The sequence below is a fragment of the Pyricularia grisea genome (genome assembly GCF_004355905.1).
Source record: "Pyricularia grisea strain NI907 chromosome Unknown Pyricularia_grisea_NI907_Scaffold_13, whole genome shotgun sequence".
NCBI lineage: Eukaryota > Fungi > Ascomycota > Sordariomycetes > Magnaporthales > Pyriculariaceae > Pyricularia > Pyricularia grisea.
Window position 1 is genome coordinate 111,273 of NW_022156725.1, and position 27,631 is coordinate 138,903.

The following is a 27,631-nucleotide window of genomic DNA, read 5'->3' on the forward strand; positions in this document are numbered from 1 at the left end:
TTCTTTTACCCTTCACGATCTGAAGAATTGCTGCCAAGGTGTATGTTCCCCAATGGAGGACCGATTGGACTCTTGTGCACAGGACTCATCGACAGGGATGGAAGACGGACTGGGCCATTGGATTGTGGGACGGGTTTGGGCTGATGGTCGGAAGCGTCTCGGGTCGGGAAAGCCTGGGGAAAAAGAGAATCCCTTAGACCAACGAGGATTTTCCCGTCAACCTCGAGAGCGCTTGATCGATGCGAGATGACCTCCAGGAACTGTATCGTCTTATCGAAAAGGTACTTAAGCTCACCGGGGTTGATAAAATGTGAGAGGTGCTGGTTCCTGTGGACCGCGGCAAGGGTAATCAGGTTGCCCCATTGACTAAAATGCATCAAAGAACAAATGTCAGCGTGGGAAAAGGAGAAGAAAAAATACAAGTCCCCAAAACTTACGCCTGAGCAGTACCAAAGATGTTGGTGACAATATACCGCCTTTCAGCAAGATTGTGAAAGGCTTTGGTACTATGAACAAGCGCATTGATGCCCGTCTTTGCTAGTGCCAAAACAGTTTTGTCGTTAGGATCGAGGAGCTCATTCAAGGGATCGGTCATGTCGAGCCCTTCCTGCATCCTCTGATAATCTCGCATCAGTATAGATTTGATGATGGGCCGGCAAATAATGTTCCTGGCACCCCAATACTTGGCTCGCAGTCTAGCGTCGAGGATGTTGTCGGCCGGAGTCTGGGGATCACGGCCATGAAACTTTGGCCACCAAAGATTTTCACTCTCTGTCAGATTCGAGTGTAGAACTTCCACCAATTTGATCAGAGTGTGTCTCTCTCTTTCAGACTTGGGCCCATATAGCAATGTGTGCGCCTTGTTGAGTGTCTTCCGTAGCCATATCTGCGCCTGATAGCCATAGGCGACACGCTCGTCGATCCCACATTCGATCATGTGTCCCAAATTAGGGGTTGGCATGCGCTGCTCGTACTTGCTGATGCCCGACTGCTGTAGGTTCAACTCGGCAATAATGTCGCTACAAATTTGGTCAGTACTGGCAAAAGAAAAAAAGAAAGAGAAACCACATACCATTCAAGTTGCATACTTGTCCAGTATATGAGATAGTACCGGGTGTCTTTGATGTCTTGTGTTTGGCTGTTTGCAGCAGTGAGACGGTTGAAGTGGCTTGATAAAAGCAGGTCAGCGACCAAATCCAGCCAATTCCTGGAGAGGGGAAGGGAAGGACTCACTCCCTAAGAAGATGCTGGGCCTTGATACAGGCATCATGGATATGCCAGTAACTCTCCATAACCCTGCTCAGTTGGCCGTAGTAAAGACCAGCCAAAATACTGGCGTACACGTGCCATACCGACGTCCCCGCCATTTGATTGCCCATAATGTCGGTGGCATTGGCTAGGTATTGCAGGCCCGGAATCACATCGATGTTTCTCTTCATAGGCTCTGATGTAGAACCAGAAAAAGAGACTCGCTTGCTGCCTGTCGGGTGCCAAACTACCGAAGGCGGCGTCCCCTGGACGGGGGATGGTGGCACACCATTCCTAGAGGCCGAGGAACCTTGAGAGGGGTAGGGTTGAGAGTTGAAGAAACCTTGACCTTGCATCTCGCCATGCGTTGGAACGATATCGGGGATACGTTCCTTGTGTAAACAGATCTCGCCCAGGGCAAGAATACAGAGAACTACAGCAGTTTGGATGTCGCGAGACAGCGTGGGGCGTTTTCGATGCACGACCTTGGGTCCCGAGCCGTCGTCTGTGTCCTCTCGTTTTCGCTTCTCACCCACAACTTCGTGCTTTGCGGTAAACCCTGCGATTGGTGCAGGCCTGGCAGATTTGGTAACGCAAACGGTGGAAAGGCTTCCGAGGAATTTTTCGATCAAGGCGTCCAGATCCTGGGGCAAGATGATGGGATGCATGTTCTGCATATTCTCCTTGTAGCTGTCCACAAGCTTCCACACATGATAATGATTGAATCTCAGGCAAGACACGGTCTCCGTAGTATCCACATAGCCCCAATCATTGTATGGAGGCGATGGTGCTACGTCTTTGGGATACGCGGACGCAAGAAGTCCAAAGTCGTTGGGCACCTCGCTGCCACTTTTGCTCCCTTCCCCTCGGCCATATAAATGTAGCAGACCCCTGTTCTCCTCGATGGAGAGTGGGTAGGTCTTTGGGTATTTAATCCCATGCTCCACCAAAAGGTGCCCAACGAGCTTTTGGATGGGCGGCCACATGAGCAAATTTCCGGTTCCTGTCGTGTGGTTTTCTGGAATCGCAGGTTTCTCGGCAGGTACCGGGGATCCAGGTGGGATATCAGATCTATCGTCGTCGAGAGTAAAAGCCGCGATTGGTTCCTCAACATCCCAGCTTGCCCTTGGTTCCGTTTTCACAGACAAAGGCGTAGGTTGCGCAGCGCCGGGTCGGATAGCAGCGACTATAGTCCTCATCTCTTCCTCAAGATATGCAAGACGAGTACCAAGACGCGAATCGACCCCTGAAATCGACGATTTTATATCGGCAAAGCTCGTACTCATGTTGGCCACCGTCTCGAGAAGCTCTGTCTGAACCTTTTCCTGTCTAGAGGAGGGTCAAGTTAGCCCTGTGATTGTGCAAACAAAAACGGTGATGAATATTCAGCTCGTACTGCTTAACCATTGGCTCTTTGTAGTTGCAAGTTTCGTTTTTCTCTTTGCAGTTCTTGCATGGTTTCTGCTCATCACACCTGGCCCTGCGATCTCGGCATCGCTCACAAGCCTATGAGCCACCACTTGTTAGTCACTTATTTGGCGAGATGGGCATTCGNCAGATCCTGGGGCAAGATGATGGGATGCATGTTCTGCATATTCTCCTTGTAGCTGTCCACAAGCTTCCACACATGATCATGATTGAATCTCAGGCAAGACGCGGTCTCCGTAGTATCCGCATAGCCCCAATCATTGTATGGAGGCGATGGTGCTACGTCTTTGGAATACGCGGACGGAAGAAGTCCAAAGTCGTTGGGCACCTCGCTGCCACTTTTGCTCCCTTCCCCTCGGCCATATAAATGTAGCAGACCCCTGTTCTCCTCGATGGAGAGTGGGTAGGTCTTTGGGTATTTAATCCCATGCTCCACCAAAAGGTGCCCAACGAGCTTTTGGATGGGCGGCCACATGAGCAAATTGCCGGTTCCTGTCGTGTGGTTTTCTGGAATCGCAGGTTTCTCGGCAGGTACCGGGGATCCAGGTGGGATATCAGATCTATTGTCGTCGAGAGTAAAAGCCGCGATTGGTTCCTCAATATCCCAGCCTGCCGTTGGTTCCGTTTTCACAGACAAAGGCGTAGGTTGCGCGGCGCCGGATTGGATAGCAGCGACTATAGTCTTCATCGCTTCCTCAAGATATGTAAGACGAGTACTAAGACGCGAATCGACCCCTGAAATCAACGACTTTATATCGGCAAAGCTCGTACTCATGTTGGCCACCGTCTCGAGAAGCTCTGTCTGAACCTTTTCCTGTCTAGAGGAGGGTCAAGTTAGCCCTGTGATTGTGCAAACAAAAACGGTGATGAATATTCAGCTCGTACTGCTTAACCATTGGCTCTTTGTAGTTGCAAGTTTCGTTTTTCTCTTTGCAGTTCTTGCATGGTTTCTGCTCATCACACCTGGCCCTGCGATCTCGGCATCGCTCACAAGCCTATGAGCCACCACTTGTTAGTCACTTATTTGGCGAGATGGGCATTCGAACCGAAAAAACATACCACGGACGCGCGCTGATGCCTGAGACGTTGCCCGCTAGCCGCTATAGACGAGCTCTCATTGGGGCTGCATTGCTTGACCGTGTACGGTGTTGAATATATGTTGTGAGTCGAAAGTTGCTCATCCGGCAACTGAATATGGGCGTTCTGTGTTAGGAGAGGAGACGGGTAGCTCTGCTTGCATGACACGAGTCCGGGTGGGCCGTTATCGAAGCTGGCCTGCCTCTGGCCGTCCAGGTATCGTGGCTGTTGTGGTTGGAAACTGGGACGATGCGGAGTCGCTCCAGGATGCGCCGGTGACTGAGGAGGTGAAAACCGAGTGCCTGGTGAAAGATAGCAGGCCATCTCACAAGGGTGGTTGTTATTTGAACTTTTGAGGAGCATAGCTGGGGATTCGAGACCTTGTGGCTGTCGAGACCATTCCGAGACGGAGATCGATATCGTAAAGCTCTGTATTGCAGTGGACGAGTACGTTGTGCGGAAACAATGGCAACGCAGAGTCTCAAGAATTCAAGAATGGGGTGTGCAAGGTATGTCGCTTTGGGAACGATACAATCAGTTACCCAAGGTGATATTCGGCAGTCGAACTATCAGTTGCCAAACAGGGGATGGTTGGTCAACCCCTGGCGCAACCATCGTCGTATGGCCGCTAGCCAGACTGATATATCTATGGGAGAGATGCATACTTTACGATTTGCGTTTTAGCCATGTCCAGAAGCAATGCAGCCTGGGCTTGTGCAGAAGCATTCCCAACACGGCACAATCCACCAAGCTCGCGAAATTGCTAAAAAAAACTCGAACCTCGTGGTGTGTGTGGAGGCGATTAAGTACATATCTGGCTGAAATCCGGGGATAATACTGACAGGGGCTGCCCAGCTCCTGGTCTAATGGGCTTTTAAATACTTTCTTATACCTGTGTCCAACTGTGGATCGATGAAATGGTACGCAAGTTTGGCAGCGATATGGGCTTATCCGCGTTCCCCTGTAAAACCTGTGCTAACTGCCACAATGCGGTACGTGGTGATTATAAAACGCGTAAACACTGGTTTTACGCGCACTGCTGGCTCGTGGTGTCTTGTGAAATTCTATGGGGATAATTGAACAAAAAAATCAATTCTTCTTCTCGTCCTTTTTCGTATCCCCCAGACTCGGGGTTAGGGTAAGGGTCTTTTCGTGATTGGCAATATGCTGGCAATTGGGACCAGGATGTTAACCACTTTGTCCCAAACGAGATGGTCAGCAATGAGGGGCCAGCACCTCACCTCACCCGGGTTCACTGCTCGCCTGTACAGCGACCTACCGGATTGCGCCGTATTATGCAACAAATCAATTGCATATCAACACCAGAGTGCGGTCAGGGTGAGCAAGTCAAAAATAAAAGTGCACCACTATTGTTGTTGCAGGAAATATAGAAGACATGTAAAGCGGATTGCCTTAGAGGCCTCGACTGCCTTCTCCATCTCGGCGAAATCGCCAGTAATGAGATGCGGGTGGTCGCAATTGCCGGTTGCACTAACCGTTGTGCTAAATAGTAGTGTTGCAGATAGCAGGCTTGGCAAGGCACCTCTCGTTTCCTGTACATCATACCAATCAATGCTAGACCCGCAATTTGCCTACCCTACTGGTCCGTACAATCAGATTAATTGATTTCACCCACAAAATGTTCACTCAAAACTGGCAAGATAGCGTCTTGCCCTCCATTCCAAGAGGGCCACCTTCACGTAACCTCACACGTGAGAAACTCCTACAGAGCGGACGGCTCTTCGGTTCCATTTTTTACAACTGAAGCTAGGCCCAAAGCTCCAATCTTGGGCTCATCTGTCTTTCCTCATTCACTGCTCATAGCAGAGTATTCGTAGCGCAAGGCGTTCCATTTCAGCCTGGGCCATCCTAATGTTAGAGAGACATTTTTAGCACCTAAGTTACCTGCTCCTTGATGTTCTATGCAAGGCGAGCAGGGGCTCTGGCACTAGCTCTAACTTCCTGAGTGGGTTTAGCTTACATAATATTTTATGCCTGGTTTATCAGGCATCAAGTTTTACCCCTCTATTGTCTGCAGTAAAGCCGGGGAAAAGATTACATGAATTTTCCTCACAGCCACCTTCAGCTTTGGAAGGGTCAACAATCACTATTTGGCATCATGTCTGACCAGGACGCAATCACGCCTCGAGTTTTCCTTATGCGGCATGGTAAGATTTATTGATATACTTACTAGAAGACATGAGATTATATGTTAATGATACATATTTGTACTTCAGGGGAGACGGAATGGGCGAAGTCAGGGCGCTTCACGGGCACTACGGACATCGAGCTCACGGAAGATGGCATTAAACAGGTCTCTTCAGCGGGAGTGAGGTTCGTGGGAGTCAACAACCTCATTAACCCGCGTCGGTTGGGGAAAGTTTTTGTTAGCCCAAGAAAGAGAGCAGTGCAAACGTTAGAGCTGCTACTGCCGCAAGAGGGTGTCGTCCAGGGGCAATATGAAGTCGCTGCCACTGAAGAAATCGCAGAGTGGAATTACGGCCGTTACGAAGGGCTCAAGGAAGAGGAAATCAGAAGCTCAAGGAAAGAGAAGGGCCTAGATTTGGAACGGGAGTGGAACATCTGGAGGGATNGACGGAGATCGATGTCGTAAAGCTCTGTATTGCAGTGGAGTGCGTTGTGTGGAAACAATGGCAACGCAGAGTCTCAAGAATTCAAGAATGGGGTGTGCAAGGTATGTCGCTTTGGGAACGATACAATCAGTTATACAGTGATATTCGGCAGTCGAACCATCAGTTGCCAAACAGGGGATGGTTGGCCGACCCTGGCGCAACCATCGTTGTATGGCCGCTAGCCAGATTGATATATATCTATGGGAGAGATGCATATTTTACGATTGGCGTTTGAACCATGTCCAAAAGCAATGCAACCTGGGCTTGTGAAGGAGCATTCCCAACACGGCACAACCCACCAAGTTCGCGAAATTGCTGAAAGACTCGAACCTGGTCCTCGCGGGGTGTGTGGAGACGACTGAGTACGTATCTGGCTGGAATCCGGGGATAATACTGACAGGGGCTGCCCAGCCCCTGATCTGATGGGCTTTTGAGTACTTCCTTCCTTGTACCTGTGTCCAGCTGTGGATCGATGAAAGGGTACGCAAGCTTGGCAACGATATGGGTGTATCGATCAATTCCTCTTCTCCTTTGCTTATCCCCCGGGGTATGGTTAAGGTCTTTTTGTGATCGGCAACATGCTGGTAATTGGGATATCTTTGACGCAGTTGCCCATGACTTTCACCACATTGTCCCAAACGAGATGGTAAGCAATGAGGGGCCAGCACCTCACCCTAACGCTGACTCAGCGCTCGCTGTCATGTGATGACTCGATCTATCGGATTATCTAATGCGACAACAAATCAATTGCATATCAACACCAGAGTGCGGCCAGGGTGAGCAAGTCAAAAATAAAAGTGCACCACTATTGTTGTTGCAGGAAATGTAGGAGACATGTAAAGCGGATTGCCTCAGAGGCCTCGACTGCCTTCTCCATCTCGGCGAAATCGCCAGTAATGAGATGTGGGTGGTCGCAATTGCCGGTTGCAGTAGTGTTGCAGATAGCAGGCTTGGCAAGGCACCTTTCGTTTCTTGCACATCATACCAATCAACGCTAGACCCGCAATTTGCCTGCCCTACTAGTCCGTGCAATCAGATTAATTGATTTCACCCACAAAATGTTCACTCAAAAACTGGCAAGATATTAGAGACAGTCAAAATTGCGTCTTTGCCCTCCATTCCAAGAGGGCCGCCTTCACGTAACGTCGCACGTGAGAAACTCCTACAGGGCGGACGGCTCTCCGGTTCCATTTTTTACAACTGAAGCTATGCCCAGGGCTCCAATCTTGGGCTCATCTGTCATTCCTCATTCACTGCTCATAGCACAGTATTCGTAGCGCAAGGCGGCCCATTTCAGCTGGGCCACCCTAATGTTAGAAAGATATTTTCAGCACCTAAATTACCTGCTCCTTGATGTTCTATGCAAAGCGAGCAGGGGCTCTCGCACTAGCTCTAACTTCCTGAGTAGGTTTAACTTACATAATATTTTATGCCTGATACACCAGGCATAAAGTTTTACCCCTCTATTGTCTGCAGAAAAGCCGGGGAAAAGATTACATAAATTTTCCTCACAGCCACATTCAGCTTTGGAAGGATCAACAATCACTATTTGGCATCATGTCCGACCAGGACGCAATCACGCCTCGAGTTTTCCTTATGCGGCATGGTAAAATTTATTGATATATTTACTAGAAGACATGAGATTATATGTTAATGATACATATTTGTACTTCAGGGGAGACGGAATGGGCGAAGTCAGGGCGCTTCACGGGCACTACGGACATCGAGCTCACGGAAGATGGCATTAAACAGGTCTCTTCAGCGGGAGTGAGGTTCGTGGGAGTCAGCAACCTCATTAACCCGCGCCGGTTGGGGAAAGTTTTTGTTAGCCCAAGAAAAAGAGCAGTGCAAACGTTAGAGCTGCTACTGCCGCAAGAGGGTGTCGTCCAGGGGCAATATGAAGTCACTGCCACTGAAGAAATTGCAGAGTGGAATTACGGCCGTTACGAAGGGCTCAAGGAAGAGGAGATCAGAAGCTCAAGGAAAGAGAAGGGCCTAGATTTGGATCGGGAGTGGAACATCTGGAGGGATGGATGTGAGGGCGGAGAGTATGACGCTTATCTTTTTGTGAATTTTTCCAAGTGTCGGCCGGTATTTACTACGTTCACTACAGATCAAAAGACGCAATCACCGAGCGACTGGATAAGCTTATATCTCGGATAAAAGACTTTCAGAGACCCTATATGGGAGGTGAGAAGCCTGTTGATGTGCTTATTGTGAGTTCTAACACCTTTCACTTCACTCGACCGTCGCATGCAGCCGCTGATACAAAAGATCAAGGTCGCACATGGTCTCATTCTACGCTGCTTTTGTCTGCGCTGGATTGGTTTTGATATCGATTATGACGTGTCGATAATGTTTAGTCCTGGTGCAGTTGCAACTTTGAGGTATGCTCAATAATCTTGAAGCGAACTCCCGATTTCCGTCGTGCAGTGCTGACATTGATCGCGCGAAAGCTACAAGAACGGCGATGCTGACAGGCCTGCATTGCACATCGGCCCTCCGTCAAAATAACTAGTATCAGATAACATACCAATTGGAAAAAATCTCATTGATGAACCGATCTTCTTCACAGCTTAAGTAGATTTACACATGAAAAAGCAGCGGCTAGCAACCCTTCAAAAGCGTGGCAGAGCCTTGCATCCTGATGCGTCCGCAGAAGAACTGTGTCGCGGATATCATACAAACATGACCCGTCTAAACCCAACAGCTTCAGCAAGTGATGAGACGAAGCGAGTATTGACATGGTATCCGCGTCGGCATGCTCAGCTATTATTGTACCCAAAAGTCCAGAATTCTGGAGGCCATGGTACTTCTGGCAATGTTCTAAAAAGAGTTTAAAAATGTCGTATTTGTTGTGAATTATTGCCATCATTAACGGTATTCGTCCATTCATCGAAGCTTCGTTCAAGTCAGCTCCATGGTTGAGAAGGATTGTTGCACATTCAACGTGTCCCTTGATAGCTGCTGTATGCAGCGCCGTGCGTCCCTCTGGGTTGCAAGCACGGATGTTGGCGCCATGTTTGATGAGCAACCTAACCATGTCCGCCAACCCGCCGAAGCAAGCCGAGGTAAGAGGACTGCTGCGGAAAAGGTTGGGAGGGACTATGGGATCGGGGATTGCGCCTGCAGCCAAAACAATTTGGAGAGCTTCATAGCTATGGCTATCCACCGCATGTAGGATTGTAGTGCGACCAGTGGTATCCATATTGTTGACATCAGAGCTGTGGTATATCAGGACCTTCATGTCGGTCAATTGAGCGCGTGCAGTGGCCCAATCCAGTGCGGTTCGGCCTTGGGCATCTTTGAGGTGAACAGCGTTCGGGTTTTTCTCGAGCTCGGCCGTGAGGTTTTCCGAGGAAAGGTGCAGAACAATCTTGTGGACCGGTTGATAGTTTTGGTCCTCGATCCAATCATTGTCAAGTCCTTCTCGAATGCACGACAGAGCTTTGAACTCCTCATCATTGCATTTTAGACGGAATGAAAAATCCCAGACATGTCCATATGACCTGCATCAGAGTAAGTTATTAATAGCCATGGACGTGGTTCAATGGGTATCTTGTTATATTAACACACTTACTCTCTGTCTATTGGTGCTCCTTGACTGATCAAAAACCGCACAGTTTCAAATTGATGCATTCCTCCATAGAGAGCCCACTGAGATTTATCATTTCCAGCTGAATTCAGTTTCAGATCAGCGTAGAGAGCGGAAGGAATGGAGCAACGTACTCGAATCAAACTAAACCTCCGTGTATTGCTTACGTCGCTTGGGGATGCAAATCCGTGTGTGAACAGGAGCTTCAGGCTTTCGACGTTCCCCTCGGTCGCGAACACAATCGAATCAGCCGTGTCTGGAACTTCGTATTGCATCGTAAGCTGAAGAGAGGGGCCTGGAGTAGGCAAACCGACACGCAGGAGATGGTTAGCAGTCGTGGCATGTGGAACTTCAAGCCTGCTGGCCAGACTACATGTCGTGTTCATATTGTCTGACAGTCAAAGCAATGTAAGCAGTAAGAACAGATCCTCGTCTAGAAACAGAAGTTTGAGGCCGTCTACACAGCGTGATCGCGTGTAGTCACAGGATGGCTCACCAAGCTGCCTTGGTGAATCCTCAAGCACAGGAGTGTTTTAATGGATAGTATGCATACAATTCTCAATATCGAGAGCTGGAAGGTCAGTTCTTTTCCGCTTGATCCTTGTCGCCCCGTGTTGTATCGTGTCGCCGGTTGTCAAGGAAAGGGAAGATTCATGATATCTCGTGATGACAGAGTGGGTGGGACCCGCGATTTCGACTGGAGATAGGTGGTAGAATAGGTCTCCACTATCGTCACCTGGCGAATTCCTGGGCATGGTCGAAATAATACTAGGACTGGGGCTAATAGAAGCGTGAATTGATTGACCAGACAGCTGATCCGGTCCTATATCGATAAGTGAAATCACTGTTAGCTGCATCCACATAAAAACAAATTGGGTTCTCATACCGATAATCGTTCGCTCGGGACTTGCTGAACGGGTTTCCCAGTCGGCCAAGTCTCTGCCTGGCCCAAGCACGGAATCAAAGAGAGACAAAGCAACGAATGGCTTTTGCCGTGCTATTATCAATGCACCTTCTGCAGCGTTGGTCAGAAATCTCTCTAATAGAAGAGGATCAGGGGTTATACTCGTACCAAGAGCAATGTGTGCTAAAAGGTTTGGATCTTCATTCCCAATATTTTTTACATATGTGTGCCAGGAAGCTGTGTCAAAAGCAATAGTTCGGACGCTGACCTTGACATCGTCTGGTACTGATTTCCAGTGTTTCACGAGTAGTTTCCAATCCGAAACTCGGAAATGTTGGGCGATTGCGATGGTAGGGCCAAGGTCGATATCCAAACCATCCCCATTTTCGAGATATCTTGATTTGGCCGTGAGGACAACAATATCACGAACATGCGTATATCTTTTGCCTTTATCTTCATTGTTGATGACTGAGTTGAGCAGAGATACTATAGAGTCCTTTTCGGCCTTTTCTATGGCGAGTCTTGAAGTCTCGCGTCTATCTATTTTTGCCATCTCGTTGAATCGAAAGATAGAGCAAAGACAGAGGTCGAAGGTGCAAAATGTAGGTACGGGTTGAAGGCGCAAGACGCAGGTAGGGGGTCAAGGCGCAAGAACGCAGGTAGGGGTTGAAGGAATGAGAGCGCAGACAGGGTTGAAGGCACGAAAGCGCAGTTAGATATGGAAGGAATGAGAGCGCAGACAGGGGTTGAAGGAACTAGAGCGCAGACAGGGTTGAAGGCACGAAAGTGCAGACAGGGGTCGAAGGCGCAAAAGCGCAGACAGGGATCGAAGGCGCGAAAGCGCAGACAGGGGTCGAAGGCGCAAAAGCGCAGATAGGGAATGGGGGGACTCGGGGCTTTTTTTTTGAGGTGGTGAAGAATTTGGTAAGTCAAGTGACAGGGGGGTAGTGGAAAACGAAAAGGACAAGGGTAAAAGTCAGGGTGGGTTTGGTGGAAAATCGAGTTCCGCCCGGCCGGTAGCCTTTACGACGATAACTTGGTTGTCTGCCGCAAAGGTAGCTCTCCATTATCGTAGTACTGAGTGCTGTACGTGTCATTACGGCCCACCCAATCACGGGATGCCATAGACCGTTTTCACGGTTTTCTCAGATAATGATTGACGTGTCATACATACTCAGGAGAGCAGACGTTACCGGACCTCACATTGAATACGCTAATTCTGGCGGGCGTTCTTTTGCATGCACAAGTCGGCAAGCTGTAATCGCAGTCGCCATTTCCAAGATGCCCAAGGGAAACCACGAATGGTAAATAACTGTATTTGTTCGATGGCGTCGCCCACAGCAGCTACCTGATGCCTACGAACGATCAGTTTAGACAGTCGCATTTCCGGGCCTCACACACTCATGGTGTACAATATTCGAAGCTGACCACCCCGGGATACAGCAGGGCAAAGCGGTATTTTCAGAATACTGAACACGAGCGTAGGACATACAGATGCAAAAATTATCTTAGTTGCCTTGTTCACCCAGGGTGGGATGTGGCGCTTGTTGGCACAAGCATCCCATAGTATTGTATGATTGATCAAAATCTCCTCATCTTTACTATATTGTATCATTATGCCCTTGCTGAAAGGGAGAGGTAGGCTTCACTTTCTTGTTTGTTGCTCGCGTGAGGGCATCCATGGAACAGACCTTGGGTTTAGATGCTCATGGCAATGGGCTATAGAGTTAAGATCAGCTCAAATGGCTCGCACATACCAGTGATTGTTGCAAAACACAAAGGCCTACTAAAGCCAGCAGGCGTTAGTTAGGCAACTTACAGCAGATTTGATCGTTCTTGGTGTAGTATGGTATCTCTGGCCNCTTCATTCCCAATATTTTTGACATATGTGTGCCAGGAAGCCGTGTCAAAAGCAATAGCTCGGGCGCTGACCTTAACATCGTCTGGTACTGATTTCCAGTGTTTCACGAGTAGTTTCCAATCCGAAACTCGGAAATGTTGGGCGATTGCGATGGTAGGGCCAAGGTCGATATCCAAACCATCCCCATTTTCGAGATATCTTGATTTGGCCGTGAGGACAACAATATCACGAACATGCGTATATCTTTTGCCTTTATCTTCATTGTTAATGACTGAGTTGAGCAGAGATACTATAGACTCCTTTTCGGCCTTTTCTATGGCGAGTCTTGAAGTCTCGCGTCTATCTATTTTTGCCATCTCGTTGAATCGAAAGATAGAGCAAAGACAGAGGTCGAAGGTGCAAAACGTAGGTACAGGTTGAAGGCGCAAGACGCAGGTAGGGGGTGAAGGAACGAGAGCGCAGTTAGATATGGAAGGAACGAGAGCGCAGACAGGGTTGACGGAACTAGAGCGCAGACAGGGGTCGAAAGCGCAAAAGCGCAGACAGGGGTTTAAGGAACTAGAGCGCAGACAGGGTTAAAAGCATGAAAGCGCAGACAGGGGTCGAAGGCGCAAAAGCGCAGACAGGGGTTTAAGGAACTAGAGCGCAGACAGGGAATAGGGGGACTCGGGGTTTTTTTGGGGGTGGTGAAGAAATTGGTAAGTCAAGTGACAGGGGGTAGAGGAAAACGAAAAGGACAAGGGTAAAAGTCAGGGTGTATTTGGTGGAAAATCGAGTTCCGCCCGGCCGGTAGCCTTTACGACGATAACTTGGTTGTCTGCCGCAAGGTAGCTCTCCATTATCGTATTACTGAGCGCTGTACGTGTCATTACGGCCCACCCAATCACGGGATGCCATAGACCGTTTTCACGATTTTCTCAGATAATGATTGACATATCATACATACTCAGGAGAGCAGACGTTACCGGACCTCACATTGAGTACGCTAATTATGGCGGGCGTTCTTTTGCATGCACAATTCGGCAAGCTGTAATCGCAGTCGCCATTTCCAAGGATGGCCGTAGAGAGACCACGAATGGTAAATCGCTGTATTTGTTCGATGGCGTCGCCTACAGCAGCTACGTGATGCCTACGAACGATCAGTTGAGATAGTCGCATTTCCCGGCCTCACACCCTCATGGTGTCCAATATTCAAAGCTGACATGGAGATGAAGCAAGGCAAAGCGGTGTTTTCAGAATACTGGACACGAGCGCAGGACATACAAATGCAAAAATTATCTTGGCTGCCTTGTTCACCCAGGGTGGGATGTGGCGCTCGTTGGCACAAGTATCCTATAGTATTGTATGATTGATCAAAATCTCTTCATCTTTGCTATATTGTATTATTATGCCTTTGTTGAAAGGGAGAGGTAGGCTTCACTTTCTTGCTTGTTGCTCGCGCAAGGGCATCCATGGAACAGACCTTGGGTTTTGCTGCTCATGGCAATGGGCTATAGAGTTAAGATCAGCTCAAATGCCTCGCAAATACCAGTTATTGTTGCAAAACACAAAGGTCTACTAAAGCAAGCAGGCGTTAGTTAGGTAACTTACAACAGATTTGATCGTTCCTGGTGTAGTATGGTATCTCTGGCCGACATCGGATGTGCGACTGAAGCGTGTTTCTATACCGGCCACACCACTCCGCAGCAATGGTCCTCATATGACCGCAGCTGTAGTCCATCTGTAGGGGGTATTGTTGGTCAGTTGTGGTTTCCCGGATGGAAACATTGCTTGGAGGTGAAGAAAGTAGATAAACGGACGAAAATCCATCCAACATACATATTGGTAGGTGCACATTATAGCCAAGATGTGCCGTCAAATGGAAAGGAAGAATTACAACCAAAAGGCATGCGATTCGGTCGCTTCAGGACAAAGGTTGCCTCAAGATGGCTAAGTCATAAGGGCGGCAGGTCGATAAATATACGCTATACTGTACAGCAATATGTATCTTCGGCGAAAAGATGCAGAATGGAAAGGGACGGTGCTTTCTGAGGCTGGTTTTCTTGGGATATATACCCACGTTGACCCAAATGATCTCATAAGACGGGCAGGGAGAGTGTAATATAGGGTTGAAATAAATATTTACTGGGACCCCTACAAACGATCGAGCTGCATGCATTTGGAAAGGATGGTGGTTCTCCTTTCATAGCCTTGTTCCTAGCCTACAGTTGTTTGGAAAGCGCTAGTGTCTTCCGCCTTTAGTCTTCACCTCCAGCAGCGGTGCAAGCAGGGTTCGTAGATGAGGGCGTGCAAAAGTGGAGACGTAAGGGTGTAGTGGGTGGATATTTCATGTACCTAACAGTGGAGAGGCTAGAACAAGCCTAGATCTCGTCACTAGCCCCGGCTAAAAGGTTCAACAGCTGCGTATAGAACGGATCAATGTTGCCAATATTTGGCAGCTCCGATGAGCATACGATGCTGTGCATATATGCATTGATTGTTGAGATTTTATTCTGCCCATCAACGGCTGGCACTGGCCTGAGGCGCTCCCAATACATAGTAACTACTGGCCTACTGAGCTTCGATGTCTGGTCCCCGCAACCGCCTGCGAGTCGCAAAATTCGCGCATGTAGAAGCAAAGCAGATGAAAACACCGCCCTGCATTGACATCTCCTGTATGATGCGAGCGGACTTTTGGTAAGTCTGGCTCATTTTCTGAAAGTTGTCATCAGCAGAGCTTATCTGATGTGCTAGCCTGGCGAAGATCGCGATATCCACTCTTTTTGCACCCAAAGAATACCAAGCAAGGACAACCACGAGACAAATGAACAATTTCCACAAAGTCAACGTCCGTTCGAGTCTTTGCAGGGATTCCGTATAGAGCCATCCGTCCTCCATGGCTTTGGGCGCCAAACCCTCACTGTAGAAACATCAGTTAGCTTGAAGTTCAGATGCCGAAAAGCAGAATACTTACACACTGTCGTCCCTTGAAGACTTGAGCCTTTGTGCATCTTCTGAGATTGGACCAAAAAGGCAAAACGTGCCCAATGCCAAAGCCCCGGTCAAAACGATCGAGGAAAAGGCTGCTAGGTACAGCGGAAAGCCTGCTTGACTGAGGACCTTGACGAGAGTGATGAAGGCCGATTCAACTTTCAGCATGGTTTTTCCGATAGTAGCCAGCGAGTCGGATTTGCGGATCAGTCGTCTCACTGAGCGGTTGTTCGTTCTTCTCAGCGCTTCGTCTGTGACGGCATTCAGAATGGGCTTCATGAAGCCCCATAAACGTTCCTGAAGGAGGTCCAGGGGGAAGGAAATGGCAGCAAGTAAATTGTTCTCCACGTGCAGGAGAAACAGGATGGGATTACATCCGACGCACATCAACAATAGAAGTGCATATGGAATCCATCGATAATTCCACCGGGCATCCTTAGGGCGATGATTGCCGAGCAAGTGAGTTTTTTCAGTTGCGAACATTTTGCAGCAACATAAAACAAACCGTGTGTGGCGACTACGATAGGCAAGCTGTATCTCTGGCTCAATAATACCCAGCCCATCAATTATATTCTCTTGAAACTGTGGGTGGCTTGGGCAGCGTCTTCCACTGGATGACGTGATAGGATAATGAAGCTGTGCGATGCAGATAGCAGATAGCCCCACCAGCAACCACCATAATGGCTTGAAAGTTCTAGATTTCGCAACACGAAGTCTGCCCCTGATGACAACAATGTCTGCATCCGGCCAGGGCGGCAGCCAAGGTCTGATCTTCCTTACCATTTGGGTCATGAAATACGGCCAGAGATATTCAGGCAGCACAGCATTTTTGGAAACTTGCCATGCATACCACATCCGAGTAGCATGGACGTTGCAGCTCAATTCATCAAACCCGGTGTGGTCACATCCCTTTTGTTCGGCAGGATTGCAAACCTGGGCAGCGCACCCCTGTACTTGATAAGAAACCGCTTGCTTTCGTGGGGTAGTAACGTGGGTCGGGACTTTGTTGTTCTGACGTTTCGCGAGCTGCTTTTGGGTTGCCCCACCCCCACTCGCCAAACCCAAGAGTTGGCCAGTATGGGTGCCCAGATACCATCCACTGGAGATCCCCACATAGCTAACAATAAACACGCCGGGGAGAACCAGCTAGGCTCTCGGTTTCTTTTTTTGGGCTGGCCGCATATTTTCTATTCCACGCGCAGCTATATATTACTAGACACACGCCGGGGAGAAATTATGTGGCCAGCCGGGCACAAAACAACAAATTGTTTCTGTGCATAGCTTTCTTTCGGGCCTGGTTGCAGTCATGCCGGCGCGGAAGCTTTGCGTACTGCCGCCGATGGTCAGGCCAGAACAATCTGCGGAAGACTCGGATCCAGGGTTGCTAGGCAGCGAGAAGCAGGAACAAACCGCCTCCTGATAATGTAGACAAAGTGCTCGTCATGTTATAAAATGCGCACTTCCCGTTACATATTGCCGTTCAGCAGAAACAGTCGTCGTAAAGGGACTGATCCTACAGAAAAGAATCAGTTTCGGTCTTCCAGATTTTTAACAAAAGCCAAGCCAATGCAAGGAAATTAAAGTGGCGAAGAAGCGAGGATATGGCGGTCCTTTTGCTAAAAACTGATGGTTTCCTAATAGGACTCTTGTTCTAATCGATGTAACAAAAAGTACCACAGTCAAAGTTCAATAAGCTTCTTGGTGCTAAGTTTGTGACTGCTATACTTTTAAAGCAGATGGGACGTTCAAAGCTGCAAGCGATCAATTAACCAAAACATCCAGTGCATTCCGTCATATCTAGCATAATGATCGGAAATTTAGTTACGTAATCCCTCAAAACTTTTACAATTCCCAGAGATGGTCTCTTTTCTGGCATCGGGACATTAGGCTGCGAATCTTGTCAGACCAATTGAACATAACGGAAATAGGACCTTCGTCCATCGGTTTGGATGCTATACCCAGAAAAACTAATATTCAAACCCTAACCGACCAAAAAACGAAGTGACGGAGCTCATTTCCCCTTTCTACCATATATATAACTGCCCATTCAATAGCTAAAGAAAACTTTCAGCCAAAATGTCGTTTGTCGTACTCGTCAAATAGCGCCTGGTACTTCTCCCGGGTGGCTTCATCCCCTGTCCAGATGTCCACCGCCACAGCAGTATCGTTTTTGCCATAGCCGACGACAGGAACTACCTCGGCGACGTATACAGCCACCTGACCGCCATTGTGGGCTTTCTTGTCGATGAACTTGGCTTCGTCATTGGCAACCACCGCGGTGTAGTACGGGTGAGCGAGCATGTCCAAGAGGACCGAGGCATTTGGATATATGAACGAGGCAATACCGTCGAAAGAGGTCAACTCATTTGAGGCCGGATCATCCTCGCCCGCGTTCTGTGGAAGGATCTGCCCGAATGCCTGGATCTGGGAGTAGCCAGTGATGCCAAATTTAAGAGCCAGAGGGGCAACTGTTTTTTGTGGGATTTTTAGGTCCAATGAGTTAGACCAAACAACACGCAAAAGAATTTACAATATCTGCAAGCTGCTAACAGCCGGATGGTTAACTGACCAATGGGCGCATGAACTTCAAACCAATGTCTTAAAAAGTCATCACGTCGCATACAGGACTTCCTTTTTATGTAGCTTAGCATCTGCATGGAGTTGCTGGCCACAGATGGAGTGACATCAGGGACGACCATATGAGCCGCTAAAGCTGCGGGGATGAGTACAGCGGCGTATGCGGCCAACACCGTGACCTGGGTATGCATAACGGATGTGCCCGATGGCAATATAACTGATGAAAGTCGTGCAAGATGGAAAGGAGCGGGTTAAGCAGGTGGCGAATAAGGTTGTTGTTGGTTAATCAAAAACCGGGGAGCTCGCCTTTTATGGTTGCACACGACCCTTTGCGATCCACGTAAACAGGGGGTTTGGTTCGCTGTCAATCCATACAATGGCCGAGGTATCCCGATTACCCGAGATTGCTCGCTCAGCCTACGGGTCATTAGCTAGGATCTACTGTAGTTAACAGGGATTGATAGCCCGGCAAGAATTAAATTGAATCCGGTCGCATACGGTGGTCAATCCCTCTACTGCAGACAAGGGCGGTGGGGCTGCGTATGTGAAATACTTCACGACGGTTATTATGCAATCGTCAAACATTGGATCTCCTGAAAACTAATGTACGACAAAAATAGGAAAGACTTGGAGAGACTACATTCGAAAGCGCAGCATGTTTAACAACGCGTTGTCATTAAATTGATGATAACTAATGCGCAGATACTAATTAGCACGAGTACAGAGTTGTGCAAACTTCAACACCACATGTAAAAGAGGGAAAAGGAGTTGAATGGAGATGGGTTATGAACGTTATGCTGACGACAATGGAACCGTACCACATTGCAACGCTTTTTAGGTTACCTGGCAAGGATTAGCCAACAGCAATCCATTATATAACTTATACTTCCGCTCTCGTTCACTCGTCTCGATACGCCGCTTCTTTTCGAGGAAACCCCAGATGATCATAGCTTTCCAAAATCAATACTGAACCAAGCCATGTCTGCAAACTCTTCGACAGTTTTTCCTGAGGTAGACGGAGTTACCGTCTTCGCCCTGCCTCCCAAAGGCTATACCCCCGATCTCAAGAACCCGGCAGAACAGAGTGCGCTGGCGCACTTCCTCGTCTTCGGGATCGTTGGGTTTCTGGCCTTCATCGCACTGTGCCAGCGCATGTTCACCAAGATTTTTCTCATCAAGGCTATTCATATTGAAGACTGGTTTATGTGCATTGCTTGGGTATGTATCTTTGTTTTGCCTCTCGATATTGGTATATGTCGTCTGGCTATCGCCTGTTTATCAATTCTCTGACGGACAAATAGATCTTTTCCATGGTAATGCAGTCATCACAAATACACTCAATCGTCATTGGCGGCTTATGCCATCACACATGGGAAATGCCAATCGAGGTATTCGAATCCAGCATGATTGTAGGTTTTGACCTTTCTGCCTGCTCCTCCCTCACGTTCCTAACAGCTTGGCTCAACATAGGTCTCATATATTGCTGCGCCCTCCTTTATTCTTTGCAACGGCTTTACCAAGATATCGATATTGTTGTTTTACCGGAAAATTGCGCCGACCCCATGGTTCCACCGCATGATCTGGGCTACAATTTGCGCAGTTAGCCTTTATACGATCATCATCGCAAGCATGCTCCTTTTTGGCTGCAGACCCATTAGGTCTTTCTGGGTGCCAGAATTATTGGGTACGGGTCACTGTCTTGATGCAGCGGTCCTATACATGGCGATCGCAGTCTCGAACATTGCCTCGGATTGTATTCTGTTCATACTCCCAATCCCGATCATTTCTCCGCTTAAAATGCGTTGGGCCCAGAAGCTCGGCGCTTTGTTTATTCTAAGCATTGCTAGTTTCACCGTTATCACTTCGGTCATCCGGCTGCAACTTCTACCTGCGTTGTTGACATCAACGGACATTTCCTGGGATGCAGGGCCTGCAAACGTTTGGTCGTAAGTTTTCTGTTTTTTGATCAGTTTTTGTTATAAATAAGAGCCCCCATCTCACACTTGCTTATCCAGCATTCTCGAAGCCAACCTTTTCATCATTTGCGGATCCATGCCCACTTTGAGCAAATTCGCCAAACACTTTTGGGCTCCTTTCCGGGATAGCTCATCCAGGGGACCCTCCGCCGGAGACGGGTATGGTGGAAACATACGGCTCAGAAAGCATAGCTTCGGCATTGGCTCCGCGACACATGAACTTGGCGTCATCAATGCCTCATCCTCTATGGATCCAAAAAATGGTAACATAGGTGCAGGTTTATCTTTAAGCAGCTTGAGGACAAGTGGCATGGCCGATTCCTCGACGCAGCTGACGCATTGCTGAAGCAGTTGCTCCTATCTCCAGTGTAGGGGCCTACGGGCGATAAGGGTGGACAGCATAGAAGGTAGCAAAGTAGATGGCTAAGGGGCAAAAAAGCTTTCACTGCCACATTATTTTTTTGAAAGGCTCAAAAGCAAGCCACCGCACATGCGAGTGCTATCATTGTTCGAAATACTCAGAGAACTATGAGGGACGATCACAAAGCCAGTGATTGCCAGATCGAGTACACTTCCACGTTCAGAATCAAATTAGTCCGCCATGATGGTAGACTGCTGATCATTCGTCGCATATCTGCTAAGCCCCCTGGCAGGACGCCAGACAAATATGCCAGTCCTCCGGATGGGAAAGAGCCATTGGTTATTCTATGCCTAGGTTGGTGTTTAAGTCCCATCGACAAGTTTCTGCGCCATTGTTGCGAATTCAAAGACAAACAGCGCAAAAGCTTTGTAACTGTCCATATACGACAAAATCGTGATCTAGGCGGTCGCGCAGATTGGGACACAACTCTTTCAAAGGCTAAAAGGTCACTCAATACGGTTTATTTGAAAGACGATACAAAAAAGCAGCTCATTAGTGACATTGAAGATTACTTGCGCGCAAGCACCAGAAAGTACTACCACGACCGTGGGATACCCTACCGACGAGGATACCTCCTACATGGACCTCCAGGGACCGGCAAAACTTCTCTCAGCTTAGCGTTGGCAAGTGAATTAAATCTCGACGTATATATGCTGCATATCCCAAACGTCCGCCATAAAAACGAATTAACAACGCTCTTTACAAAATTGCCGCCAAGCTGTATCGTTTTGCTGGAAGATGTTGATGCTGTTGGGCTACAGCGGCGACATGCCTCCCATTCAGACTCGGAAGATGAGAGCGGTAGCGAAGGTGGAATTCCAGGCGCGTTTGGCAGGCGGTCCGCCTGTTCGCTTTCTGGGCTGTTGAACTCGCTGGATGGCGTGGCAAGCCCAGAAGGCCGCATCATCATTATGACTACCAACAACATTGAGAAGCTAGATGAAGCTTTAATTCGGGATGGAAGGGTTGATAAGAAAGTCTTTCTCGGGTATATGGACTCGGACTCGGCCAGACTGATGTTCATGAAGATGTATCAACTTCAATCAGACTCACTCCCATCTCTCGAAGTTGAGAACAACACCAACCAGCAAACCTGTCAATCAGTGGACGATAAATCCACTCACATCGACCTTGAGAACCTAGCGCAAAATTTCGCCAGTCTAATAACGACGAAAAGTCTTTCAGCTGCCAAAGTGCAAGGGTACTTGTTGTGTCACAAGGACAATCCGCAGGCAGCGGTGGCGAACCTCCCCCACTTCATGGACAACCAACCAGCCACGGGCAGTAAACCCAGCTGCCTATCCCACGTTGCCCAAGAAAAGGAAAATGGTATTTTTGGCAATTTGCTTGAATGGCTGCCTCGCCACAACCAGAATTAGCAGGTCCTGGGGATCATTATGTATATTAGCTGAACGGATATAATTGGTCAAGCCCAAACGAACACTTTCGAGGCTGGAGGCCTTTACTAGAATTAGGTAGTTTACAACACAAACACGAAGGGAGAGTAGCTGAGTCCTAGGTGGCAGCGCTGAGAAGATGACCACTTTGAGGTGGATCTGATGGCCGTGGTTTTCCTCATGTACGACCAACTCTCTGGGAGCTGCTGGGGTCCTCCCATCACGTTGAATCAAATTTTACTGTCCGACTGTATACCTCGTGCCTTGCAGGGCCCATATAATCCGCTCCCCTGGTTGATTTCAGGCTTCGGGCGGGCTTGTCCGGCGTGGTCAGTTGAGAATGTAGTACTACGCTCGCCAAACGTATCATATCTTGCTCTAACAAGGATCGTAATTGGGACCCACTTATCCCATCAATCTCAATTCCCTATCTGGTGCCCCCTACAAGGTAATGGTGTTACAAATAGCGCTCGAATCCAGGAAGCAAATCTTCTCCATTGTTCTCACGCTTCTACTATTTCTATTCAGCATGCCTTGTCGTGTCAGTAGCTGATATTAGCCTAATCAGTCATTCACACTCGAAGAGAAAAAAAACTCTTGGTATAAAGCACCAGACAAGAGCCCCTCGTGCGCAAGCCAAGGTTTGGCAGGATATCTTTAACCAGTCAACCGTGGCTGCCCCCAACAGCAGCATAACACAGCCAAGGTATGCATAGACTTGAGACTATTACATTCCCACAACCTTTGGCTAACAAACACCGCACAGATGCTCCCCAGCATCAGTACAAATCACTCGGAAAATAGTGCCCACTCGCCTGGAACCTCACCAGTCGCATCGCCAGCCTCAGATGCTGGTACCTCGGCTTCATCCTGCACAATCACTGCCTGCGATAAACGTCAAATTTCGGTTCCCGTCCGTCTCCCTCAAAAGAACAGGCGATTTGCCAGAACCAAAAAGCCAAAGGCCCGCATATACCTGCCGCCGTCTTCGAAAAGGTCATCACCTAAGAGGTCGATCCTGAAAGATAAGAGCGACCCTTCGCCACCGTCTCTCGACCCTCGAGACTTCCCCAGGCTATCACTCAGTCAGCTTCTCGAGAACGCGATCGATGATGACGATGCAAATGAAACATACCCTCCCGCATCTCGAATCCTTCCAGTAAGGTCGAGGCCAGGATCCAGTGGTCCCAATTCTCGACAGACGTCGAAGTCGCAGTCTGTGGAATACCATGTGGGTAAAACGCTGCTAAGGGTTGTTGGTTTTGAATATTCGCCGAAGCGATCCTTGTCGGACCGAGAGCTCCGCTCCTCTCTGCGTTTTGAGGCTATGACACGATCCCCCACCATAGTTACGGATGAAATGCCCAAGCAGCTTTTTGAGCTGGGACCAGAATGGGGTGAGCAGCCTCGCAAGGCACCTCCATCACCCGCAAAGTCCGACATGCGAAGGGATAAAGAAGGTCAGTTCGGCCAATTTGGGGAGATTTTTACTCCCTTCCGCTGTGAAAGTCGAGCGCGCGGTTCGGTTTCGTCTGGCAATGTCGACGAGCTCTACCTGGCATGCGAGCGGGCGGCACTGAGGTTCGACACACCTGCGTCTTTTTTGCATTTATTTGGTTGCTCTTTTCTTTTCTTTCGTTCTTTCCTAGAGATTCATTTCAAAGGAGGAGCCCAACCAATTATGGTTTAGGACTGGTTTTAAACTAACACGTAATGGTTTGCCGACAGGTTTTCGGCTGAAAGAGATGGGGCCTCTCCCTGCAGATCTATACCGTCGTCCTCTTCGCGAAGGTTGGGCTTGGCCACAGGCATCAAACCTTTCGAAAGGCTTCGCGAGTCGCTGCCCAGACCCAAGACCGCGACAGGTTCCCGGGGCTGCATCGACGAGCAAAGGCCAAAGAGAGCAGCAACTCCAACCGACTGAAGACCTTCCACCGCTGCAAACAACCCCCACTCATCCAAATTCAAAAAAGGCGGCTTCCACGGCCGACTTGCCCATGGAGCCATCAAGATCGGGTCGTTCTACCGTCGGTTACTTCCCAGCCGACGCCAGGAGCAGCACTAGTCATAGCAGTGGCTCCTTAATCCGTTCTGCTGAGCGGAATCCCATCAGCCCACTGGAGCCCATACCCGAGGTTCAATCGGTTATGCGCTCGCAGTTCAAAGAGCTCAACTGGGCAGATGAGCAGAAGAAGTCAGACCAGGATCAGAAAACGGACAAGCAGGCCCAAAAGAAGCCAAGCGAACAAGCATCTAAAAAGGATCGAGAGTCGTCAAGGTCTAGGTCTGATCCCAGACCTGCTGCGGCAGGCAGACGACCCTTAAGACCATTCACGATTGACAAAAGCGGAAGGCGACCATCCGGAGGTCTCGTTGGGCGATCCACTGCCCAGGTTCATGCTGCCCAAACCATAGGGGCTACCTTTGCACCCTTGCCATCCGTTAACACGATCCTCAGGCCCGTCTCGTCGGCCACGACAGCCAAATCGACCCTGTCTGCATCACCCGAGGCGCCTCCAACGGCGACAAGCATTGCTTCTCCCATTTTTGAAAACATGAACCCGCTCCCGGCGCTCAGGCGGGCCATATCGGACCTGATTCCGGAAAGGCCGGCATACCCTTACGATCCACTACTCGACAACTACGCCCCTGAGCAGCCCTTCCACATCCAATGGCGCCGCGGCAGCCTCGATGGCCAACAATCGCCTGTAACGACCCACATGGCCTCGCCACCCATAAAGTCTCAAAGGAATTCAGCTTCCACTCTGCCCTTGTCGTTGGATCCCAACATCATGACCACGCCTTCTGGTACTTCTCATCCGGGACGACCGTTTGTCACCGAATCGATTGCGCGGTTTGGCCAACAGCGATAATTTCTTCGTTTAATTTGGTACTTAATCGTTAGGGGTCTACAGTTGCGCGGATCTCTAAAAGATTCCGAGGAATGTATCAAATAATGCAAAAAGCCCGGCGCTCCTGTAATCAGCTATAGGTCGGGCCCGGAATGGCTGTAAGGCCCACCCCCGCTTTTCGTATTCTTTTGACCAGGCAGCCGCTAAAGGCAGGCCTCTCCAATCCTCGAATTTTGCAGAGACTGTGATCATAAGATATCCTAGCGTAGCGAAGCTGCTCTTCGATGGGACATGGAAAGATCCAAAGATTTTAAGGACTAGGTAAACACATTAATTAAAACATACTTGGAGATGCAAAAGGAAAACCAAGAACAAAAGACCTAATGGGTTACGAAAATTAGCTCTTATATTTAAATCGGATTGAAAACAACGTTTTTTAATATTCGACTTTTGTAATGGCCAGTTAGTTTGGGGGTGGGAGGGATGGGGTACGCAACGTTAATGGATTCGAAATGGGCGGTTTGTCGTTTAAGGGCGGTTCATAATTTACATCGGGCCGAACAACCTTCTACCTCAGTGCCATGGAAAGTAAAAGAGAAGCGATGAAGGCGCCGCAGTAATGGATGTTGAAGATGAGGAAGCATCCAGCACCGACTGATGTGCGGATGCGAACAGAGGGCAGTTGCTTCATTTTAGCGTCTTCGCAAGCTGCGGTGGATAACCTTATAACGGCTACCTCTATTACTAGTTCCGCAGAATGTGGCGTGACGGATGTTGTGGCGAAGCCCTAAAGTCTACCCGTTTTCTATAAATATGAGCAAGGCGACAACCGCAGTAAAAGAGCCCACTCGCATGTCAGGGCCTGCAAACGTATTTCGAAATATCATGCTATTAACTAGTTAATCTCAAACCAGAAGTCCTCAATTTCCTATTCTGGTCGTGCCTGAAAATTCCCGTACAACGGGAAAATTTATCTGTGAGGAAAGAAACATGCTCCAGAGTTACTATTGGCTTAGCGCACCACTAATTAAGTCTGTGCTCAGCGGCATATTGAGTCGGCAGGTTCAAATCTAATGCGATGCCAAACAAAAGCCGGGACGTGGCGTTGTTTTGTCGGATTGGGAAATTTTTTGCAGTTGAAGTCGAATATCTCGGGTCGTGTAAGGGGTTTTCCAAATAAGTAAAGAGGTTGTTGATAGAATCGTATGATCGCTGCGATCGGTAAAAATAATATAACAAATTAACCGTATTCTATCCAACCCCTATCTACGTGATCGCAGAACCTGTTGAAAATTCGTCTCCTGGTTCTTGACGTCACGTGCTTACACACGTGACTTACTGACTCGCTGTCTGCTCATGAACGAACAGGCTATCTTTATATTGACCGCAGACATGCCCCCTCCTGAACCCGTAGATAGTTAGCAAAGGGAATAACAAAGCAAATAACTGCATTCAGAAGACTGTGTCGTATTATTGATCGGACTCTACCTTTTCTTTTACCATGTATCGTTCTTCGTTTGGGGCTATGGAGCTGCACAAGGTGTGGGGCCGACAGGAAACCAAAAAGAGCGATGCTATGGGTCAAAGTCTGGAAATACTGCGCCTAAAAGTTTAGCAATGATAACGGTTGGCATTTGTTTATGGCTTCACTCTCCGCTGGGAATACCCACCCCTGGAATTGCTTGAGCCCAATCAGCCGCGACATCTTAGGCCAGATGCGTCGTTGGGGGTTGCCTTTACTTGCCATGATTCACCAATGCGGCTGTGCAAAGGTTGGGTTTCTTTGAAAGTACTGCGGTGGGCTAAAATTTGTCATAGCTTTTTACCAAAGAAATTCGTTGCATGTTAGGCCAGGTTTGATTATGATGAAGCAGCTGGGGCGAAGAGTGTTGCAGGGTGCGAATCGGCACAGATGTATCCTTGTTGACTGCCGGAATGCTACCACATGTTATCCGTGGAGGTAAAGGCTAATAAGAACGAGCCCGTCACAAAACGCACCCCTCAAAAATCCAGCATTAAACCTCACCCCCGAATTTCCGTCCTACTTTTGAACCTCCCTGCTCGAGGTCGAGGGTCGGTAGCTCCAACCAACCATATGCCCCGAAAACGGTAAACAGTAATGGGGAGATTACGGCGGCGACCCGTATCCTAGCTTGTAAACGAGATTTCCAGGTATTTTGGCGTATTTCTTATTGGTGGTTCCCCGGTCTACATCTTTGAAACAGGCACAACTTACCACAAAGGCCTCCCAGTGCAGCTGCGGACGCAGGAGGATTTTGCCAAGTGACATTGTCTTACCCTATTCACCTGGCATATCCTTTCATCCGGGAGGCCTCCTGTGATCATGCTGAGTTTTTTTCTCCCAAGACGGCATCAGTCCGTCACCGAGAAACATGGGACAAGCTAGCTCCAGCAACACAACTGAGCTGACATACTATTACATGATTATACGTAATTAAACCTCGGTGGGGTTACTTTTGTGTTTTATTTACCTGGTTCCAAAAATGGATGGTGGAGTCTTCAATCGCCTCTGTCATATCAAATCCGGGATCTGGCTGACAGCGGTTGAGATGCAGGTGGTAACTATTTTGGACGAAGGCCTCAATTAGAATAGCGGCGTGACGAGGTTACAGCAATCAAGAGACTTAGGACAGACTAATACTGGCTTGGTAAGATTGTCAAAAGATTGCCT

The 27,631-nt window shown here is 48.6% G+C and overlaps 4 protein-coding genes across 4 annotated transcripts; 2 read left to right on the forward strand and 2 right to left on the reverse strand.

Moving 5' to 3' along the window:
• Positions 1–7,943: 7,943 nt before the first annotated feature.
• Positions 7,944–9,053, forward strand: PgNI_12522 (uncharacterized protein; the record flags this gene model as incomplete). The annotated part of the gene is made up of 5 exons (XM_031132469.1): positions 7,944–7,992; positions 8,062–8,434; positions 8,500–8,602; positions 8,661–8,773; positions 8,843–9,053. The coding sequence occupies 5 exons, from the start codon at positions 7,944–7,946 to the stop codon at positions 8,898–8,900; spliced, it is 696 nt and encodes a 231-aa protein (XP_030976014.1). The 3' UTR covers positions 8,901–9,053.
• On the reverse strand, positions 8,956–11,438 carry PgNI_12523 (uncharacterized protein; the record flags this gene model as incomplete). Its single annotated transcript, XM_031132470.1, has 6 exons — positions 8,956–9,895; positions 9,967–10,043; positions 10,149–10,372; positions 10,535–10,804; positions 10,868–10,996; positions 11,054–11,438. 6 exons carry the CDS (start codon positions 11,436–11,438, stop codon positions 8,956–8,958), a joined length of 2,025 nt encoding a protein of 674 aa, XP_030976013.1.
• Positions 11,439–20,866: 9,428 nt separating this feature from the next.
• Positions 20,867–24,960, forward strand: PgNI_12524 (uncharacterized protein; the record flags this gene model as incomplete). The annotated part of the gene is given in 5 exon segments (XM_031132471.1): positions 20,867–21,974; positions 22,753–22,793; positions 22,854–23,668; positions 23,833–23,878; positions 23,896–24,960. Coding segments are annotated over 5 exon segments (3,075 nt in total), but the record flags the coding sequence as incomplete, so codon positions are not given.
• Positions 24,961–27,259: 2,299 nt separating this feature from the next.
• PgNI_12525 (uncharacterized protein) lies at positions 27,260–27,522 on the reverse strand (the record flags this gene model as incomplete). The annotated part of the gene is made up of 2 exons (XM_031132472.1): positions 27,432–27,522; positions 27,260–27,373 (listed from the first exon to the last, which is right to left on the reverse strand). The coding sequence occupies exons 1-2, from the start codon at positions 27,474–27,476 to the stop codon at positions 27,260–27,262; spliced, it is 159 nt and encodes a 52-aa protein (XP_030976012.1). The 5' UTR covers positions 27,477–27,522.
• Between the last annotated feature and the right edge of the window lie 109 nt (positions 27,523–27,631).